General features: G+C 36.7%; 2 protein-coding genes across 2 annotated transcripts; one reads left to right on the forward strand and one right to left on the reverse strand.

The window, feature by feature from the left end:
• Positions 1-389: 389 nt before the first annotated feature.
• ttc4 (tetratricopeptide repeat domain 4) lies at positions 390-4,228 on the forward strand. The gene is made up of 10 exons (XM_016279488.1): positions 390-724; positions 882-999; positions 1,125-1,286; positions 1,421-1,498; positions 1,604-1,728; positions 2,884-2,970; positions 3,065-3,312; positions 3,427-3,511; positions 3,637-3,719; positions 3,806-4,228. The coding sequence occupies exons 1-10, from the start codon at positions 614-616 to the stop codon at positions 3,906-3,908; spliced, it is 1,200 nt and encodes a 399-aa protein (XP_016134974.1). The 5' UTR covers positions 390-613; the 3' UTR covers positions 3,909-4,228.
• Positions 4,229-4,311: 83 nt separating this feature from the next.
• Positions 4,312-11,029, reverse strand: LOC107590622 (tetratricopeptide repeat protein 22-like). The gene is made up of 7 exons (XM_016279490.1): positions 10,463-11,029; positions 9,818-9,873; positions 9,547-9,662; positions 8,660-8,778; positions 8,197-8,358; positions 6,682-6,834; positions 4,312-5,730 (listed from the first exon to the last, which is right to left on the reverse strand). Exons 1-7 carry the CDS (start codon positions 11,021-11,023, stop codon positions 5,203-5,205), a joined length of 1,695 nt encoding a protein of 564 aa, XP_016134976.1. The 5' UTR covers positions 11,024-11,029; the 3' UTR covers positions 4,312-5,202.
• Between the last annotated feature and the right edge of the window lie 2,087 nt (positions 11,030-13,116).

The raw sequence follows: 13,116 nt of genomic DNA on the forward strand, positions 1-13,116 counted from the left end.
AGTATAATTTAGTGTAATTTAAAGCTTATGCTAATAAGCATATTTAATACGACATCGCAGATAGCACTGATTTTCCAATCAGTATGCGCACTTAAAAATGGCCATGTAAAAGAAAAAGTTTTAGGCATTTTGCTAATATTTCCATTACCTTCTTTATTCTTGTGAGAGACGTTTTCATTTTTATGTGGCAGAGTTATGTCATTATGACTCTTGGTGTACTTTTGGTGCAGAGGCCAATATTTCATGTCTTTCTAAGATAAATAAATGATGCAACCTTGATTTAAATACGTGGTCAATTAAATATTTGATACAATATGACACTTGACGTTATAAGATATCCTTCTTGGTATAATTTTTTTGTTTCACTCCAGACCAGCTGGTGGCGGTAATGCGTCTCTGATGTGTGTGTGTGTCAAGCAGCACAGGAACATCTTGCTTGCTGCGGCCATGTGGTTCCTTGCTATAATTTATTCACAGTTTTATCGCATGTTGAAGTGTTATGTTTAGCTCCTAATAGCGGATACTCTTTGAACACTGTGACGAATTAAGATACATCCAGTACCACATTTGTTTAAGTGGAATATAGCACAGAATTCGTTTAATAAGTAAAACGATGGCTGCACTGGCGCAAGGCGAAGACAGTGACGATAACATGGATGAATTTATGGAGAAGTTTAAAACACAGAAATACAAAAATGCGTTTAGTGAAAGCAACTGGGAGGAGGTAAGAACTGTCACATTAGTAAACTACACTGGTTACAATATGTCACTACTCTTGAACATGAACATGGCGTTACTGAAGTTCAAGCAGTGTGCTATAACATTGCATTTGACTGTCACAGCTTGTTATTATATATAAATACTAGTTTTAAATCTTGCAGGAGTTTAATAAGGTGCCCATGTTTATGAAGACAGCCCCAGAAAACATTGACCCAGAGAAACACCCTGATCTCGCCTGCATTCAGTCTATTATCCATGATGATCACAGAACACCTGAAGGTGCGCGAAGCTCTTTATTTCTTACTTTCTCTTTGTATTGATTGTTTCTTCATGTAAGCAGTCAGTGTACCTCCTTTAAATTACAATTGAATACATTGCAACTGAACCTTTTTCTTTTTCCTCAGAGAAAGCCAGAAGTCTAAAGGATGAGGGGAATGAGTACTTTAAGGAGAAGAATTATAAGAAAGCTATAGTGTCTTACACAGAAGGATTGAAAAAGAACTGCATGGATATTGAACTCAATGCAATTTTGTTCACCAACCGTGCAGCTGCACATTTCCATTTAGGTACAGTCAGTATTCCCCCAAGCACACTCTCACACACACACAGGTCTATGTTATAAAGTTAGATTTTGCCTTGCAAATGTGTCATCATAATTAAGTTTTTCCTCTTTCGTGCATGCAATTATCTTTTCCTCCAGGAAATATGCGTTCGGCTTTGAATGATGCCACAGCTGCAAAGAAACTGAAGCCAGACCACATTAAAGCTATAATCAGAGGTGAGTTGTGTCTGTAGTTCTTAGTTGCTTCACGAAAGCAATTGTTTTGTGTACAGAAAATAATTGTTCAAAGTACATATGTATAATTTGTGTGTATGTATTTAGGTGCACAGTGCTCAATGGAGCTGCGTAATTATGCAGGAGCATCGCAGTGGTGTGATGAAGGTCTCGGGCTGATTCCCACCGACAAGAAACTACAGGAGCTGAGAGCCACAGCAGATAAAAAGAAGGTAGAAAGTCCTGACGGGAAGAAAAAAATTAAAATTTGCTGAGAATATGCCAAGATGTAGATGAGTTTGTTTCCTCATCAGAAGATGTTTCGAGAAATTTAGCATTTCTTCCACCAGTTGATCCTCTGCAGTGAATGGGTGCCGTCAGAATGAGTCCAAACTGCTGATAAAAACATCACATTAAGACACACATGATGGAGAAATTTAGCATTTCACCAGTTGATCCTCTGCAGTGAATGGGTGCCGTCAGAATGAGTCCAAACTGCTGATAAAAACATCACATTAAGACACACATGATCCACACCACAGTGCATCAGTCTTGCGAAGTGTGTGTTTGTAAAAAGAAAAACAAATCCTTAACTAAGGAGTTTTAACTTTAAACCGTAACTTCTGGCCGACCTATCAGTTCATAATCCATAATAACACTTCCTCCAGTGAAAAAATCCACCCCCTGTTATCCTCTCGTACCAAAATCCACTGACGTATTTGTTTAGAACTGTTTCGTTTAGTTTTGTTTATTTCTCTCCAGCTTTTTCACTGAAGAATGCAATATTATGGATATAGTGTGTGTGTGTGTGTGTGTGTGTGTATATATATATATATATATATCACAGAAGAAATGGTTTGAAATTAAAAATTCTCAAGGATAGATTTGTTTATTGCAAACACAGCTTTTTACTTTACTAGACATTAATTGATGGACTGGAGTTGTGTGGATTACTTTTTAGTTATTGTGATGCTTTTATCATCTCTTTGAACTCTTTCTGACGGCACCCATTCACTGCAGAGGATCCATTGGTGGGTAAGTCATATAGATCAACATTTCTTCAAATCTGTTCCAGTAAAGCAAAATGTAAGATGGCCTGAAAGTAAAATTTAGGTAAATTATCATTTTTGGGTTAACCATTCTTTTAAAGCTTTTACGGTTTAAGGATTTACAGAATTAGTGATCCTAATATAAATCTATTAATATTAAATTCTAGTTATTACAATTAAACTCTTCATTTTATTTGTTTGTAATTGAACATTGCCATCTTATTTACATTGTTACTTATTATATTCTCACACTACCCAACTGTGCACTTTTTTATTTATAATGTTCCAGTTTTCTTTGCTGTGTTTGCTCCTGTATTTAGTGTATTTTTTTTATTGTAGAGGGAAGCTGACAGAGATGCCAGAAAGGAGAAAATTAAAGCGAAGAAGGAGCAGAATGAGAAAGAAGCATTGTTAGCTGCCATTAAGGTACTGCAGATATAGAGTTTATTTATAAAAGTATTTTTTTAAACTGAGTCAAGAGAGCAAAATCTTAAATGACTGTTGTTGTTTTTTTACTTAGGAGCGTGGCATTAAACTTCTGAAGACCGAGCCTTCTCGACACAGGGGTTTGGACAGTGAGGATGGTGATGGTGATGGAGGTGTGTCTAGAGCCCTGGCCGATCTGGAGCTTGATGGAATCAGCTCTCAGGAGGCCACAGGAGCTTGTGTTTATATGGATGAGCAGGGAGTCCTTTACTGGCCAGTGCTGCTCCTCTACCCTGAGCACAGCCAGACGGACTTCATATCTGCTTTCTGCGAAAACTCCAGGTTTGTTACAAGGGAGGCTTAAATATTAAATTACTGCTGGAATTTGATTTATTCTTTAAATTGAAAATCTGAAAATATAGATTAGATTTTTATAACTCATTTTGGGTTGTTCAGCTTCATGGACCATTTGGCAGTTATGTTTGGCGAAGAGCTTCCCCCCTGGGATTCAGAAAGAAAATATCAGCCACAAAATCTACAGGTCGGTATGCAAAGAGACACCACTGGTGGACACCTTTTTGATCCATACCCATCGTCTGATGCTAGCATTTAAATTAGAGGAGATAAGATACCAAAATATTTTTTTTAACCTACATTTTTTTTCAGCTGTTTTTTGAGGATCCTGAAAAAGGAAACCTTTATCAAGTTGATCTTGAAAAGTCACTTCTTAACGTTCTTCAGCACCAAAGGTATTTCAGAGGAATTTCCTCCAAGTAGTTTTATCACTGCTTGAATATGTCTCTGATGTTGTTCCTTTCTATTTTGTTCTTTCCAGGTGCTCAGTGAAGGCAGGGACACCTAGTTTCATTGTGCTGGTATCAGGCTCTCCATTCTCTAAGCAGTTTTTATCAGGAAAAAAGGTCCAGAGATTGAAATGATGTTCTGTTTGGACCTTAAAAGACTTTAAACGCCTTGGCTATAAATCACCCTCCTGCTATTAAGGGCGTCTCTAGAAAACTCTAGAGATTAAGGCAGAACTTTGAAGTGGATTTCTTTTGCGGCAACATCAATGATTCACCTTAAAAGCATGTACTAGCCCATCCATTTTGGTGGGGGGAAATTTCTTTCATGTGCAATTTGAGATATGAAACATTACAGGTGTAAAATACAGATATAAAACTATATCTTTATATTTAACTCTGCATTTTTATCATTGCTCATATTGTTCCAAACCAGTATGACTTATTTTTTTTCAGCAGAATACCCAAGAAAATATTAACATTGGAGCCTTTTGACTTCCATTTGTATTGACAGAAAGCAATGAGACATTTCTTAAAATATCTCTTATGTTCCACAAAAGAAAGCAAGTCATACAGTTTTGGAATGTCATGAGAGTGAATAAATGATGACAGAACTCATTTATGGGTGGAGTATTGCTTTAAAACTGTTTCTGGATTAAATAAATTAGACTCAGCGATGTTGGAGCCTTTTAGACAACATTAACTAGTGCTGAACTGATTTAGTGTTTACTGTTTAATGCAGAACTCTATCTATCATTTAAATAAAAAACGGATTCATGATGAAAATGAAATGGCATATGGTTCCAATAAGCCATGCTTTTATGATTTTTATAATGACATTTTTTATTACAAGTGACATTAGCATAATTTAAATGAGGACTTTATTATATTCCTCTTTTGCTTTAATGACAGCAGCACTCCAGCTGGCATGAACCACATATTTGTGTAAAACTTGATCATGTTGTCCAGCATGATTTGAGAATGTTCCCAAGAGGTTCACATGATCATTTTCACAAACTTGCTTATTTTATCAGTGATCCAGAAATAGTATAGCATTTAATATTTTAATCAAGAGTTTTTCTTTTATTATTTTTAAAATCCCAGATTTTCAATGAGGTCTGAGACTTGTGAACCCCATAGACCATCTCCAGGTTTAAACACTTATTTCTTATTTCACATTAACTGGCTGTTCATGCTTTGTGGCATGTGCTGGAGGAAAGAATTGCCATAAAGACATTCCAAAACAACCTTTTGGACTTTAACACCATAGTAATAATTTTAGAACATCACTCAGCATTACCAATAACTCTAGTTTGAAATGAGGTGCAACATTATTGTCAAATTCCTTTCTTAACATGCACAACTCGTGGACATCACATAATTGTCCATAAGAACATTATCTGGAGTCCCTTCCCATTTTCCACAGACTCTTTCAAATAGACATGGACCTTCCCAGTGAGAACTTTTTCCCTTGTGGCTGTACGCTCTTCAGCAACTTTCTAACCACTTCCAACCTCCCCTTCCTCACCAGATCTTTTGAGAGCTCCGTCACCTCATCTGTGTGTGCTCGGCACAGTGCCTTCAACTCAATCTGAACAATGTTTGCACCGTATCGCTCTTCTGCCTGCTTTAAACATTCCTCTAGTTGGATTATAACTTGACCCGTGTCATTCCCACTCTGGGTGAAGCTCACTAGAATAGCCTGTAGCAAGCAGCGCAGGACTGCAGTGTCTTGGACACTGGGAGGTTCCAGTTCAAGCGCTTTCCTAAAACAGTCAATGGCGTTCTGCTCCTCTCCTTTCAGCAGCAAGCAGCGGCCCCGCAAGAGCTGTAGTTTAGAGATTGTAGAGCCCAGAGGACACTGCAGAGCTTTAGATAGACTGACCAGGGCCTGGTTTATCGCCATCTCATCGACCAACAGGCTCTCCTGCAGAGCGTCCACACCCATGTAGTAGTAAACCTGACAGAAGGGGAGAGAGATGGATATATTAAGCTCTTAAACTATTAACTATACAAGTAGTTAAGCTACCAGTCAAACATTCAGAATGATTTTTTTTTTATGTTTTTGAAGTCTCTTATACAAGGCGGCATTTTTTTTGATAGATGCAGTAAAAACAGTACTATTGTAAAATGCGTTCTAATATGCAGATTTTTTGCTCAAGAAATAAGAAAATGTATTCTTAAGTATTATTGATCTAAAGTGATAGTGAAGTCAGTAGCCTTAGTGAGCATAAGGGACTTATTCCAAATGTTTGACCATAGTCTGTTTTATGTTCTCAAAGCTACCTGACCCAATTCCAAATGAGTCCTCAAACAGGGTCGCACAGCCAGAACACGTTCCAGATCAGCATGGGCCTCTTTCAGAATCTGACGGTCGGGGATGCCACCTTGGCCACACTTGGCTTTATCAAGATCCTTTGCATATGTGGTGACACTAAGCTGGAGAAAAAGTTGCAATAACATATTTTGAGGTGCATTAAAACTATAAAAACAAGATTAGACGGGGGGGGGGGGGAAAAAGGGGCAGAAAGAAAAAAAACACACTCCTGCAGAGCATCCACACCCATGTAGTAGTAAACCTGACAGAAGGGGAGAGAGATGGATATATTAAGCTCTTAAACTATTAACTATACAAGTAGTTAAGCTACCAGTCAAACATTCAGAATGATTTTTTTTTTTTTATGTTTTTGAAGTCTCTTATACAAGGCGGCATTTTTTTTTGATAGATGCAGTAAAAACAGTACTATTGTAAAATGCGTTCTAATATGCAGATTTTTTGCTCAAGAAATAAGAAAATTTATTCTTAAGTATTATTGATCTAAAGTGATAGTGAAGTCAGTAGCCTTAGTGAGCATAAGGGACTTATTCCAAATGTTTGACCATAGTCTATGTTTTATGTTCTCAAAGCTACCTGACCCAATTCCAAATGAGTCCTCAAACAGGGTCGCACAGCCAGAACACGTTCCAGATCAGCATGGGCCTCTTTCAGAATCTGACGGTCGGGGATGCCACCTTGGCCACACTTGGCTTTATCAAGATCCTTTGCATATGTGGTGACACTAAGCTGGAGAAAAAGTTGCAATAACATATTTTGAGGTGCATTAAAACTATAAAAACAAGATTAGACGGGGGGGGGGGGGAAAAAGTAGAAAATGGATGCCATTAAAAAAGTGCATGTTTGTTTCAAATGAATACAGTTCAAATTAAATTTTCTGGTTATCAAACATTATTGGATAACGTTAATGTGATGAACTACATCTGTAGTAACTCTGTTAGGAAAGACACGTGTAAATGTACAGAGCCATTAAAGGGATCACCCCAACATGAAAATTCTGTCATTAATTACTCACCCTCATGTTGTTTTAAACTTCAATTTTGCGAGGCTACGGAAATACTGTTTGTACGCAAAGAACACAAAAATAACATAATTTATTAAATTCTTCTCCCCGAGTTACCGTCTTCTGCCATTTTGGAAAGTACCACGAGGCATGTGCAAGCTTTCCCCAGGACAAAATCAAGGTTGTTTACGTTCAGCATGCGTGTTTTCTCCTGAATGTAAACAACACTAATTACGTTCTGGGGAAAGAGCGCACATGCATCGTGGTACTCTCCAAAATGACGGAAGACGGTAACTCAGGGAGAAGAATTGTTAAATAATTTGTTATTTTTGTTTTCTTTGCGCACAAGAAGTATTCTCGTAGCTTCACAAAATTGAAGTTGAGCCACTGATGTCACATGGACTGTTTTAGCGATGTCCTTGCTACATTTCTGGGACTGGGAACATTACATTTGCATTGCTGCAGGGTCTGAGAGCTCTCCGATTTCATCAAAAATATCTTAATTTGTGTTCCGAAGAGGATTTGGAATGAGAGGGTGAGTAGGCTAATTAATGACAGAATTTTAATTTTTGGGTGAACTAACCCTTTAAGGAACTTGGTGATTTAAAAAAAAAAAAAAATTAATATTTCTATGCTTTTGTGTTCACTCACAATTCTTGTGCACTCTCTCGCAAAAAGTATTTGTTTGCAAATACACTGAAGTTTTGTTTTTCTTTCTGTCTTATATTAGTTCCATCACAAACGTTTTGCAAGTGGACATAAAGTTTCTCAGGAAGTGCAATACATTTATGATTTATAAGAGAATGCAAAAGCTTTGAAATATTTTTTCTCTCTCACCATGTCCCTTTACTGAACTGATTTAATCCACTAAAATTTGGGCAAATTAAAGGGAGTAGTTCTAACATAATTGGTTTTTTAGATGCAATAACATTGTGTCCATACATTTTGGAGCACTTTTTATGATGAGTCACAAAGTGGGTGTTTCTTTGTCTTTGCAGAAGCATTTGTTTTTGTCATCCTAGTTTATCCTGTGGTATAAAACAGAAATGCATATTAAAAAGTGGGTGGTAATCAAGTATTTTGCTTACCTTGGCCCGAGTGCAGTAAGCCTGCCAGTTGAGTTCTGCATCAGTCAGGACACTCAGGGCCATGTTACAGATACCTGTGGCCATCTCTAGTTTGCCTGACAGGAAGAACACGTTTGCTAGTCTGTTGAGTGTGAATGCATCATCCGTAGCGAGCTTAATGGCCTGTGGAAATCAGCAGTGAGAACAAATCTAATCATTTAGAGTCAATCATTATTATTCACATAGTCATAGTATTGTTAGCTTTAATGCATCAACATGTCAATTTATCAGCTTATGTTTAATCATATCAAACATAAGCCTAAGCACATCTTTCTAACACCTGTGTCAAGAAACAACACGTCACACCCATACATGTTGTGGCTACAGAGGAAAGGTGTGCAAATAATCTCAAGACTGGAATCTTATCTATTAAGTTTGACCACGATAAGAAGTTCTACATTTGATCTGGGCTGACATACAGTACCGAACCGTAACACGTCAAAGGGTCAGATCCGGAGAAACCACAGTCATGAACTGACATTGGCACAGTGGAGAACTCCTCCGTCCGCTCCAGCATGAGACCAATGTAACACCAGGTCAGGGCTAAAGAGTAATGAGGGTTACAAAGACATTGTCTTAATGATTCCACTAAGATCTGCTAGAAGACACTGATAAAAGGTCATTAAAGAGCCAAGCATGACATGTGACAACATAAAACTGGAAAGGCTGGTTTGTGGAACTTTTCACTTCTCCATTGAGCCCTTAAGGTGAGAGTAAAGTAAATGTAACAATATTAGAGACCGACAAAAAGCACTTGAATGTGTGCCAGTGAGTATTTTTCTATGTGAAATAGACTTAAGTTGTATGCATTGCTAAGAACTTCATTTGGACAACTTTAAAGGCGATTTTCTCAGTATTTTGATTTTTTTGCACCCTCAGATTCCAGATTTTCAAATAGTTGTATCTCGGCCAAATATTGTCCTATTCTAACAAACCATACATCAATGGAAAGCTTATTTGCTGTATAACTCTCAATTTCGAGAAATTGACCCTTATGAACGGTTTTGTGGTCCAGGGTCACATTTATGGCCACAAAGTCTTTTATTCAGCATGTCATTTGCGGGGCTTCATACTTTTGCATTATACAAAATTGCAAAAATGCAATCATGAAAATAAACATCATATATTGCATTTGCAACTTCATATCCAATATATGGCACATATTTGCTGTATTTGTACATTACATCTCGCAACTGAAGGCCTCTGAGGACCATAATTGGTCCTTGATTTATGGTATTATCTATGAACATAAGCAGACTGTGTGTATTGCTTTATTAAAAATCTTTATCATATCTTCTTTATAAAAATTACCTTTGAGATGCGTGTTGTCAGATTTTACAGTCTCTGTGAGAAGCTTGAGGCCCTTATTGAAATAGTTCAGTCTTGTGAGGTCAATGTCTTTTGAATCCCTTACAATTCCATCTAACCTATTAAAACAAACAAAGGTTAAGATCAATCTATTATTGTTTTGGTTTATGATAAGTAATGGTTTATTCAAATGTTTAGATAGGCAGTCAGATGTTTGATGATGTGTTAAAAATTAAGATGAACAGGTAAGTGTGAAAAATACTTATGTAAATACCTTATGTAAATTGTTGCCATTTTGAAATACCAACTTCTTTTTTCCTCTATTGGTATCTGTAAGAAATAAATCAACATAACACAATGCACTGTTTTAATACGAAGGAATTTTCCTTTCCTTGTTATTACAGGTGTTTTCCTCGTATTTTGAATTTTGCATTGTATTGTGTTTTGTTTGAGGGTTAAAGGAAATGCGTGAACTAAAGTTTAAACTTAACGAAATATGGTTATTTATATCTACTAATTCATAACTCGTTCAAAAACACACAAAAAATGCTATTCATATAAACTGACAAATAAAAACAATGACTTGAATAAAAAATTATTCCAAAATATTTTGGGTCTAAAAAATGTCAAAAGCTGATATCAACATAGAAAAGGCGTAAAAAAAAGTTGTTTGCTATAATAATATTGCAATAAAAGTACTTCACTGGTTATTAATATTTGAAAAACTTTTAGTTAAAAAAAAAACCCCAGCGGACCCTCATGACCAGATATCAAAGTCAATAAGCCTCAAAATTTCAGAAAATTTGACCTTTTTATAACAAGCCTAGTTTAATTATAAAATAGCACATGGTATAACTCCCCCAAAACATAATACTGTATGAACTATCTCCCTGTACATAAGAATTTGTGAAGTGCTCACCAGTTCCTCTCCGTTATCGAGTGCGCGGTTGTATAACATCAGCGCGGATGTCAGTTTCTCCTGTAAATCTTCGTCCCTCTCCAGCTCCACATCATGAGGATGTGCGTATGCCTGTTCAGCCAAGCACCGTGCTACCCTGAGCCTGCAGTCTGTCTGGTTCTCCCCCATCTCTGGGCCCATAAGGGCAGCCACACACTCCACGCACTCCCCCTCCTCCAGCTCACGACCTAGGCGTTCATATACGTAACCCAGGTTGGCCCAAGCATTAAGGTTTTCTGGATCCTCTTGGCAGATGCTGTGGAAGGCCTCTTCTGCCGTCTCCAGTTCATCTACATGAAAGGCCAGCAGGCCCATCATATTGCGCACAGCGTACTGCAGTCGTCCCGTCTCAGCTTCAAGCTCAGCCCTGAGGCTCTCGCGCTTAAGCTGGGTGTCCCGGTGCCGAAGGCTGACTGGTCCATTGGGTTCACCGTTCAGATTGAGCTCCAAATGAAAGTGGCCAGGGATGTAGGCCATCCCCTCAATCAGAGACTCGATGTCTTCTTCTGTGCTGTCCTCCATTGTCTCCCACACACTTACTGACAATGCCTGACTAAGACAGAACAACTTATATGGGGGACAGGAAATACCGGTTTGAAGAGAAGGAGAAATGAGACATGAGTATGGAAAGATGTTAAACATGTGCTTTCTTGCTTCCTGTAACAGGTTTCTCCACCCCAACATTGTGGTTTTTACATTAACTATGGTAATTTCAAAGGACAACATGGGCGTTTGCGTCAGGAACTGTGTAAAGAATGAGTCTTGCTTTCTGAATTTGAGTGGCACACCTTGGTGTCATATAGGGCTTGCCATTAGCCATGAATTGGCCAAACAGAACACCACTTTAAATACTGCCAGTTGTGATAGAAATGCAATCATCTGCATGTAAAATAACAAGTAAAATGCATTGTGTAGTGCTATTTCTATATCACAGCTTTTTGATCTGTGTGTGTGTGTGTGTGTGTGAAAAAAAAAGTTCTTTGGAGTGAGATAAATGTCACCAGACGTGAGGAAGTTCATGTGTTCTGATGAGCATTTTGATACAGATTTCCTTTATTATTATTCCCTGATTGCTGAGTAATCTGAACTGGTTTGAGTGCTCTTAAATATAGATAATTATTATCAGATAATTATTACTTTAACTCTTCCTGACCTTAAGAGGGTTGTTTACCCAAAATGGATATATAAAAATTATATTATCAGTAAGTCATTCAAACTTTTGTTTTTACATTACTCTAATTCATCAGAATAAATTGAGGATTTTTTGTTTGTTTGTTTGTTTAAAAAGTTATGTGAAATTCATCTTGATTTTTAAAGCTGTTTTAATGTAATCCTAGTTGAAATGACTTGTACAACCAACTTTATAGAGCTTTATATATAAATAAATATATAATATGTATTAGTTATTGATGCTTTAGATTTATTTTATAATGTCACATGCAGTGAGTAAATGATGACAGAAGATTAAATATTTTTTCTTCATTTTAAATTTGTGCTTTAAAAAACATACATATAACTTCTAAAATATTCAGATATGGTATAGCCTATATGAAATAATCACCTTGATCTTTTCAACCAACACAATTCTACATAAAATGTTACTGAGTCGGTTCATAATTTCCATTTTAGATGTAATTTCCCTTATGACCACTAGAATGAATCCTTTCTCTTAATATGGAGGGCATACAAAAAACAAGTGACATGAAGCACACAGGAACTGTGGGTCTTAAATTACATGAAAACCGTTTCAGATTGATACAAATCATCTGAATTTCTGAAATTCTCAGTGTTGCTCATCATATATATAATATGTATTAGTTATTGATGCTTTAGATTTATTTTATAATGTCACATGCAGTGAGTAAATGATGACAGAAGATTAAATTTTTTTTCTTCATTTTAAATTTGTGCTTTAAAAAACATACATATAACTTCTAAAATATTCAGATATGGTATAGCCTATATGAAATAATCACCTTGATCTTTTCAACCAACACAATTCTACATAAAATGTTACTGAGTCGGTTCATAATTTCCATTTTAGATGTAATTTCCCTTATGACCACTAGAATGAATCCTTTCTCTTAATATGGAGGGCATACAAAAAACAAGTGACATGAAGCACACAGGAACTGTGGGTCTTAAATTACATGAAAACCGTTTCAGATTGATACAAATCATCTGAATTTCTGAAATTCTCAGTGTTGCTCATCATTTCAAAAATATCAATTGGAGGAGCATGCATGAATATCTTATTTATATTTTTAATATTTTCATAATACCATCTGGCTGGTAATAGGTCCCCTTCGTGACAAGAGAAATTTCAATGCTAGGCCTATATATTAAGCTCCCATTTTAAAGTAAATGAATGAACAGTGACACTTTTATGATTACCTCAGACTGGAAATATGGGTCTGTTGTGTGAGGTTGTTCTCATCACACTCCTGTTCTGTTTTTGTCTCTGATGACTATAACAGAGGGGGATCCTCATTGTGCAGCCAGCAGATGTTTAATGATGTCATCTTGACATAGTCTTGGCCCTGAGAGAACATAAGTGTGACACAGGATAGAATAAGGACTCATACTTCTTGTCTAAATCTGCATTTAATCTCTAT

The sequence above is a fragment of the Sinocyclocheilus grahami genome, unplaced genomic scaffold (genome assembly GCF_001515645.1).
Source record: "Sinocyclocheilus grahami isolate Dianchi unplaced genomic scaffold, SAMN03320097.WGS_v1.1 scaffold131.1, whole genome shotgun sequence".
Lineage (NCBI taxonomy): Eukaryota > Metazoa > Chordata > Actinopteri > Cypriniformes > Cyprinidae > Sinocyclocheilus > Sinocyclocheilus grahami.

Coding starts and splice junctions, on each gene's coding strand:
- LOC107590622 (XM_016279490.1), bottom strand. CDS start 11,023: ATGGAGGACAGCACAGAAGAAGACATCGAGTCTCTGATTGAGGGGATG. Junction 8,359..8,659: donor CTTTGACGTGTTACGGTTCG/GTACTGTATGTC, acceptor TGATTTCCACAG/GCCATTAAGCTCGCTACGGA. Junction 5,731..6,681: donor CTCATTTGGAATTGGGTCAG/GTAGCTTTGAGA, acceptor CCCTTCTGTCAG/GTTTACTACTACATGGGTGT.
- ttc4 (XM_016279488.1), top strand. CDS start 614: ATGGCTGCACTGGCGCAAGGCGAAGACAGTGACGATAACATGGATGAA. Junction 3,512..3,636: donor ATCAGCCACAAAATCTACAG/GTCGGTATGCAA, acceptor ATTTTTTTTCAG/CTGTTTTTTGAGGATCCTGA. Junction 3,720..3,805: donor AACGTTCTTCAGCACCAAAG/GTATTTCAGAGG, acceptor TGTTCTTTCCAG/GTGCTCAGTGAAGGCAGGGA.